The sequence below is a fragment of the Arachis hypogaea genome, chromosome 8, assembly GCF_003086295.3.
Source record: "Arachis hypogaea cultivar Tifrunner chromosome 8, arahy.Tifrunner.gnm2.J5K5, whole genome shotgun sequence".
Taxonomy (NCBI): domain Eukaryota; kingdom Viridiplantae; phylum Streptophyta; class Magnoliopsida; order Fabales; family Fabaceae; genus Arachis; species Arachis hypogaea.
In genome coordinates this window covers 48,367,008-48,375,917 of record NC_092043.1, presented here as the reverse complement: position 1 = coordinate 48,375,917, position 8,910 = coordinate 48,367,008, and the positions used below count along the sequence as shown (strand labels likewise).

Below are 8,910 nucleotides of genomic sequence, written 5' to 3'. Positions count from 1 at the left end.
TTTAATATTTTTATTATGTTTTTTAAAACTTTTCAAAATATTCCTATCATTTTGATTTTTTTAAATTATTTTTATCAATATCTAAATCTCTTCAGAAACGTTTTTAATAATTTATCCTTATTATCAGTACGAAAATATTATCACATAAATGAAACACGAGCACAACAGAACAAGTTGAAAACTCAAATCTGAAATCTCACATGCATTGGAAAAAAGGAGGAGAAAGAAAACTATTTTATGCAAAAATTAATTAAAAACAAATGCAGAAGGCGCGGACTATAACGACCAACTTGCTGTTCTGAGTTGCAGCACCCAACAGCCCTCAACGTTTGACTTTTTCTAGAAACTTCAATAAAAATTAAAAAAGAAGAAAGAAAACCACATTTCAATTAAATTTAAAATTGCTTACTAACCCTTGGATTGATTAAACAACCATGCTGCCAATATACGATTATAATTTTATATAGGACTTAGCCAAAAAAAAAAAAAACACATGTTAAATAAAAAAATTAATTTTTTATAATAATTTTAACATATATTAACTAAAAATAATATTATCTAAACTCTTATATATATGAATTTAATTTTAATATTTTCAGTATAAAATAATTTTATATGTATATCTAATTATGTAATATTATATCAATAAAAATAATTATTTTATATTAATTGTATAAACAATTATAAAAAATATGATCAAATAATTATATAAAATATTTTATATGATTAATATATTATTTTTATTCATAATACATGGATCATGATTTTCAATTCAAAATTACTCAACTATTCCAAAAAGAAAACATAAGTAAAAATGTACAACCAGGGACGGATCCAAAAATTTAGAAGTGAAGGAGAAGAAAATTAAAATATTGTATAATTAAATATAAATATTTGATAATAGATATAACTATAATTAATTTTTTAATTTAAAAATTAATAAATACTTGTCAAATAAAAGAATTATCTCAGTTTTTATAATTTTTTTATAATTTTTTATGGTTTTATATCTAATAAAATATAAAATTATATATTTTTAAATATTTTGTTAATTAATTTACTTTATTAAGTATTTATGTGACGGTAAGTTATATTTTATATTTTATATCATTAAGAAATATGACATAAAATAATATAAGTTAATTGCACTAACAATTTTGTTACGTGAATTTAAAATATATTAAAGTATTTTTACATAATAATAGGGTAAACATTAATTAAAAAAGAATAAAAACAACTAAATAAAATTAGAAAAAATATTATTATAAATAATATTAAAATATTTTTATATGATTATAAATATTAAAATTAATCTTAAGAAAAAAATATAAAAAAATTTGAATTAAATAAAAAATATAAATAATATAAATATATGTAGAAAAATTTAAACCTTATTACATAAAGAATAATAACTCTTTTTTTTTTACTAAAAATAGAGAGACTCGAACCCGCAACCTCTTAATTGAGTATGAAAAGATTATATCATTTAAACTATAATTCATTGACAAGAATAATAATTCTTTTTATTATCATTACATTATTAAATTTTATTCTATACAAAATATCTATTATAATAGTATATGAATTTTTAAAATTTATTGAGGGAGGAGTTTAGGTCACTACTTACCCCCTCAATCTGTTCCTGTGTACAACAATTAAAAATATCAATAATGACAAATAAGAGTTAATATTAAAATTAGCATATAAGATTCAAAAGATTTAAGATAAAGAAATGTTCAACAATAATAAAATTTATTGTTTTTGTTATTATTTTTAGCTGATTGATTCAGTTTTTAATTTAATAATTTAATAATATAATATTAATTAATATTTTTAAATATTAATAAATAATTATTAATCAAGATAATAAATTCTATTGGTTCTTACAATTTCTGATTAAGATATGTGTAGATTTTACCTTACACATCAATCATATGTCAACAAAAACGATAAAATATTCGGCAAACAAAGTAATTAAAAAAAAATGTACCCCAATGCAAGAAAACATACGAGAGTTGAAAGTTGAAACTCAGAAAGAGAAATGAAAACCTGACTTATTTGACCAGCACTCTAAATTCTAACACTATCATGTTCTACAATAATACTTTATTATTATTATTTTTTATATAATAATAATAATAATAATTAACTCATTAACTCATTTATTATTATTAACTCTTTCTTCTTGTTGCACTCTTTCCCTCCTTAAGACTGCGTTGTTTTTCTTCGTTCCTGAAAGCTTTCGCTTCCCTCCATTGAAGTTTTCCTTCGCCAAAGTCAAATAATAAAATTTTTTTTATTTTCCTCTTTATATTCTTCAGTTGTTCAGTTCTGGCTAAACCTAGAAGCTAGAGTTTGATTTGGTAATGAAATAGTGAACCATGGCTTTGTGGAAGGGTATGGATTCAAGAGAAGCCATAGAAGGTGCTGTGAAATCAATAGGGATGGGTTACGATCTCTGCAACTCTTTGAGGCTAAGACACTGCAAGAAGCAGAGATTGATAACAGGCATTGAAGAAAATGATGAACACGATGAGCTTCGAAGCGTTGAGGTTGCTCGTCGTGTTTTAATTCCAAATGTTCCGAAATCCATCAAGTGTGATAAAGGTGATCGCACCAGATTGTGTTCCGATGTTCTCTCTTTTCAGCAGGTTTGTATTTTTGTTTGTTCTTCATGCACCTTTCATTACTTGGAGTTAAGGTAATTATAAATTATTCAATTAACTTGGTTGAAGTTTTCTCCCTTTTGGAATGATGGATGTGTTTCTTTCCCTTAATCAATAGTTTCAAGTTTGAGTTTGGATAAAAATATCTTAGATTAGGAGAGCCATGATAATATGAGATTGCCACATATCTATATTTGATCCTAAAAATTTATGGAATTTGAACTAACTTATCCATTTTGTAGTTATTTAAAAAAAATGCTCCATGTACACAAAAAATCAGTCAGAGCATATATTTGTATATATATGTTCTTTCACTCATTTTCAACATGTATTTCGTATTTCTACATGTATTTTATAGCGGTGGCTGATTTGGTGACTTTTTTAGTGTACACGTGGCATGATTGTTTAAGCTAAAATAGAACATTAACAATGCTATGTGTACACTAAAACCAGTCACTAAAATCAGCTATCGTGTATTTGTGTATAAATACATGTGTTGTTTAATTCATTTTCAATATGTATTTTGTATTTCGACATGTATTTTATACTAGTAGCTAATTTTGGTTTACACCTAGCATGGTTGATAAACCATATATGATTGGAGAAGTTTCTAATGAAGGAGCTTTTAATAAAATCACCGTTGGATTGAATATTCATATTATGGATTATGTGTATAGAGTTTCATATTGATTTGAAATTGGTTCATACACTTTATACATTGCCTAGTTTGGTGTAATCGATACTTTTTACAGGTATGCAGATAAAAGTATTTGATGGTATCTATTTTTAATGTTTTCTAAATTTGCCACAAATGAGCACAATAATAGATAGTTCATACAACAGTTCAAAGAGTTGTATTTTAAAATGTTATCGAGTGGTGTAAGTGTACCGAGTCTTACATTTATGTTAACCCCTCTCCAATTGAAAAACATGAAAGTTATTTATGAATCCCATGATTGATTCAAGATGAAAGGTGAATGAATGGAGGGAGTAGCATCCTTGATTGGTTACAATTCAAGTGCTCTCGCTTTCTTTTCTGTGTAAATATTGTTTATTATATATAGAGTGTTGTTTGTCTAATGAAGAAGGGTTGTTTCAATGTGTAGATGTCAGAGCAGTTCAACCAAGATCTGTCACTTTCTGGTAAAATTCCGACCGGCCATTTCAATGATGCTTTTGAGTTTACAGGTGTTTGGCAGAAAGATGCAGCAAATACAAAAACTCTTGCTTTTGATGGTGTCTACATCACACTATGTGATATAGCACTTGAGAAAACCCAGGTTGTTCTTCAAGATTATGTAAAAAACGCAGTCCCTTCATCCTGGGATCCGGCTGCACTGGCGAGGTACTTCCTTGATTCTGCAAAATAATACTTCTTCTGTTCTCTTATATCTATCTGTGTCACTTTTTGGTATATCGTTGAATCAATGTATCTAAGTACAGTTTATCCGATGATATACCAAAATGTAACGGTGCTAATAAAAGAGAACAAAGGAAGTATCGTATTTGGAGATTCTTTTAGTGTTTGCATCTTTTGTTTACTAGTAACTATTGTTGGAGATTCTTGGACCCCTTGCCTTATATCTATGCAACCATTCAAGATGATGTTTATGTCTCAAAAGTATATCTAAGCTGCGAAGAATATGATAGGCAGTACTCAAGATGGTGCAATGTTGATGTGTCAAAACAAGTATCCCAAACCCCTAAATTCTAAACCGTAAAAACTAAAGATATCTTGAAAGCTAAATACAACAAGAACTAGAGTTTATGTTGTTGCATAGCAAGTTAGCACATCCTAGGCTTTTCATAGTTGCAATTTGCAAAACCTTATAAATAGTTGTTGGTTTTATTTAGCCAGCATCACCTATAGGATTCGGTGGGCTTAACATCTCAGCCAATGGTTGTGTTTCTTGTAGCTTAAGTAATGTTCTTTCATATTATAATTTCAGGTTCATTGAGAAGTATGGAACCCATGTTATAGTTGGTGTGAAAGTAGGTGGAACGGATATAATCTTTGCAAAGCAGCAGTACTCGTCTACTCTCCAGCCTGCTGATGTACAGAAAAAATTGAAGGAGATAGCAGACAAGTTTTTCAGTGATGGAGTTGGACATTATAGCACAAATAATGTGAGATTTCATGGGAAGGAAAAGGTTTGAAGTTTTCCAATATGTTTATTGTTCTTCTAATTTGCATCAAGCCACGTCTAATTTCTCTTCTCCATCGTTCTTTTTCTGATTATGAAGGAGAATGAGTTACCTCTCATGAACATTCGATCTCGTTCGTACTCCGAATTAGAGGTAAGTTTGTTTTATAACTTTGAATTTTTGCTGGGTTCAGAGTCTTCATGTTATATGACAAACATTTTTATGTTTCCTATATTACAGATTCTAATATCATTACCATGGATAATTTTCTTCCTTAATCAGCCACTTAAAGAACTTTTACACTCACTACTTATAAATTAACTTAATTTACTAACTAGAGCATATAGTTTGGCATTATGCTCATAATTCTCATTCTTTTTTAATTTATGGCTCTTCCTCAAACATTTTAGGTGCAAGATATAAAGTTCATGTGCAGGAGGAAAGGTGGAAGTGGGAAAAATAACTTGTCCCATAAGGAATGGTGTCAAAGTGTTTTATCTCAGCCTGATGTTATCTCAATGTCATTCATACCAATTACATCTCTACTTAATGGAATAAATGGGAGTGGATTTTTAACACATGCCATTAATCTATATCTTCGGTGTAAGCATGGCATGTTTAGTCGTCTACTTATTTAATTTTTGCTCAAAAGTCAAAATTTCATTTCAATAATGTCTTGAGATTAGGTGATATTATACATCACATTTTATAAAATAATAAAATACATGGTAGTGATGTCATATAACTTAAATCTCAGGAGAGGTTAAATCAAATTGATATATGCATCCCTTTTAATCCATACATATGGTAGGTCATAGAAAACATATAATAGTGAATTTAACCACATTGTGTGTTTCTTGTGAATGCAGATAAACCACAAGTTGAAGAACTGCATCAATTTCTAGAGTTCCAACTTCCAAGGCAATGGGCCCCTGTATTTGGTGAGCTTGCTCTTGGTCCTGAAAGGAAGCCAAGATCTACTGCATCTTTGCAATTCAGTTTCATGGGTCCAAAGCTTCATGTAAACACAGCAATGGTAATGCTTCTTCTATAATGTGGAACTTTTTCCATCCAAATGAATTAGGCAGATACTCCCATGAAGATGGCATTGCGAACCGTTAGATGGTTTGACATGTTTGGCTGAATTACCTAACGGTTCAAAATGACATCTTCATGTGAAGATGTCTTCATGGGATTATCTCACAATGAGTTATTGTCTGTCATCTATGGTTATTACTTGTTTATCTTCTTTACTACTATATAACTATTTGTAAACTGTAATACGACTATTTTCGGTAGACACAGAAACACAACTTTTCTGGCTTGTATCTATTTTAGTACTTGTTTGTTTTACTATCCCAAGACACTTACCAAACATAGTGGTTACAATTTTTAGTTTCCAATTCACTCATACTTTACTTGAGAGTTCCATCTTAAACACATGCATGTGGAACCACCTCCTCTCCTACCATGTTACTATTGCTGCATAGTTATTTGGAATTAGTTTTTGAATTGATTCTTTTATTTAAATTGCTGCTTCAGATTAAGTGCATGTTTTTTAATATTAGAAACATTTGAAAACTAGGCATAACGTGCCTGTCAATTTGCTAGTAGAGCCAGATGAACACCTGTTCCATATGTCTTTAAGATTAGTCAAATTAGGATCATGGAATTTTCTTATAATTTTCAAATTAAGACCTCTGAATTAAAGATAATGTAAACTGAAGTTGGAGGCCATGGTGTGGCCATTTATTTACAAATTGACTGAATTTACATATACATAGCACTTCAGCGGTACAATAGTTAAATATATAAAAAATTATTTGTTGTTTTTTTTCCCCCTTGTAGCACTGCCTAGAGAAAATCTCAGGAATAAAGGCCCTATATTTATGTAAAGGAATTGGCAAAACCCTTGTATAAAATTTATTTCTATTATATTGAGATGGTGGCAAGTCTCAGGTTTTGTGCGTTCTTGGATTAATGTGGTTAGTTTGAAAAGCTTTGAATTTTGCATCATGCAGGTTGATGTTGGCAAGAAGCCTGTGACAGGCCTTAGATTGTATTTAGAAGGAAAGAGAAGCAACCACTTGGCTATCCACTTGCAGCACCTTTCCTCCATGCCAAAGACCTTCCAACTTCAAGATGATCTCGATGGGAATGTATCCGATCACTCTGCGGAACGCAAGTACTATGAGAAGGTCCAGTGGAAGAGTTTCTCGCATGTTTGCACGGCCCCTGTCGAATCCTATGAAGACAATTCGGTAGTGACCGGAGCACATTTAGAAGTTAGAGAGACTGGTTTGAAGAAAGTTCTGTTCCTAAAGCTCCATTTCTCTAGAGTTATCGGAGCAACGCGCGTGAAAGCTCCAGAGTGGGAAGGATCTCCTGGTTTGAATCAGAAATCCGGAATAGTCTCTACTTTGATCAGTACTCATTTCTCAACCGTGCAAAAGCCGGCGCCACCACGACCGTCTGATGTAATAGTTAACTCTGCATTGTATCCTGGCGGCCCTCCAGTGCCTACGCAGATGCCAAAGCTTCTGAAGTTTGTTGACACAACAGAAATGACAAGAGGGCCACAAGACCCCCCTGGATACTGGGTTGTGTCTGGTGCAAGGCTTCTAGTGGAGAAGGGTAAAATATCACTCAAAGTGAAATATTCTCTTCTAACTGTGATATTACCTGATGAAGAGACTCCAAGTTATTGAAAATAAAATGACAAAGGAGAAAGATGTTTATATGATTGATGTAGTTTTTTATTCTTTTATATTGTACATGCATATTCTCTATTCATTAGAGCTTACTAGTTGATGTTTGCCATTATTTGTGCAAATCTTTGTTGGGAATCCTTGATGTGGTTTACTTTTGAGAGAAGCTTCTGTGGTGTCTTTGGCATTAAGGACTGCCTCACCATTTATTTGTTTGATCCTTATATTTGCTATATATGTAATGGTAGTTACTAGTTAGGTAAAGCATTTTTTTGAAGTGATTACTGATTATTCTAAGATTCAAATTTGTAATATTAGAAGTAAAGTTTAAGTTAAGTTCATGTCTTTTTGCCAGATTTATTACTAGTAGTCATAGCTATTCTTTTCTTACTATTACTACTATCACTAAGTCTCTACTTCAGTAAATATTCTCCGTTACTTAAATCATCATAGTTGAAGTTAAAAGATGGACATTCTTGTAAAATATAAGAATGTTAACCAACCTATTACTATAAGAGTGGCGAATTCAGTAGTGAGTGACTTATCAATATCTATTTATCTATTAGTAATATATTAAAAAAAAGTTAAAGGTAGTTCCATATTCATTTTTATTTTCTTAGGTTTCTAACATGATTTTACATCAATTTTAAGTGGTTTTAGATTCATTCTTAATTTTTTAGAATTATACTATTCCTTTTTAAGATTCTACTATTTTTAACCATTAAAGTGATCAAACGTTACAAAGAATAAAAACATCTATTACTATTTTTTATAATACCTTTTTAATATTATAGGATTTGTTTAATATTATTTTTCATATTCTCTTATTCTTTAATTTTATATAAATTATTCTATGGTTTCAATGTTTATAGGATTTTTTAAATATTATTTTTTATATTCTTTTATTCTTTGATTTTATATAGGTTACTATATTCTTTCAATGATAATAAATTCTTTTTAATAGGTATAAATTGAGTTAAATTCTAATTCATTTTCACATTTTATATTTACTCTTTTTTATATTACTATATAAATCAAACATTCACTTTACACACTTTTTTTATCCCTCCTCACATAATCTCATCTCTTTTTTCTTTCCTACCACTTTTGCTAAATATATATAGTAAGTAACTAAGTAATTGTATTTATTAGGAAAAAAGTAAAGAAAAAATGATAATGACTCAACCAACTATGAAAAAGAAGACTTGACTTAAATTACTTTTAATTCTTTTGTTTCTAATTGAATTATTTTTAACTATTTTATTTCTACTTCTCACGTGCCTCATTATTATAGCTTAAGATTTTTTTTTTCATTTTCCTTCTCACTCTCATGACATTTATTTTTCTTTAAGTTACTCTATAATTTCATATTCTCCTACTTTCTACTTTTA

General features: G+C 29.4%; 1 protein-coding gene across 2 annotated transcripts; it reads left to right on the top strand.

The window, feature by feature from the left end:
• Nucleotides 1-2,155: 2,155 nt before the first annotated feature.
• On the top strand, nt 2,156-7,855 carry LOC112708000 (MACPF domain-containing protein At4g24290). Of its 2 annotated transcripts, none has more exons than XM_025760080.3 (7): nt 2,156-2,651; nt 3,773-4,011; nt 4,616-4,817; nt 4,911-4,964; nt 5,222-5,414; nt 5,681-5,847; nt 6,833-7,855. In XM_025760080.3, the coding sequence occupies exons 1-7, from the start codon at nt 2,382-2,384 to the stop codon at nt 7,517-7,519; spliced, it is 1,812 nt and encodes a 603-aa protein (XP_025615865.1). In that variant the 5' UTR covers nt 2,156-2,381; the 3' UTR covers nt 7,520-7,855. The 2 variants fall into 2 exon arrangements, with proteins under 2 accessions (XP_025615865.1, XP_072057668.1); XM_072201567.1 differs by having other exon boundaries at nt 2,157-2,651; nt 4,616-4,793.
• The last annotated feature ends 1,055 nt before the right edge of the window (nt 7,856-8,910 follow it).

Excerpts from the sequence above, each read along its gene's own strand:
- LOC112708000 (XM_025760080.3), top strand. The coding sequence starts at position 2,382 with ATGGCTTTGTGGAAGGGTATGGATTCAAGAGAAGCCATAGAAGGTGCT. Across the intron at positions 4,012-4,615 it reads GATCCGGCTGCACTGGCGAG|GTTCATTGAGAAGTATGGAA; the intron begins GTACTTCCTTGA and ends TTATAATTTCAG. Across the intron at positions 4,818-4,910 it reads GATTTCATGGGAAGGAAAAG|GAGAATGAGTTACCTCTCAT; the intron begins GTTTGAAGTTTT and ends CTGATTATGAAG.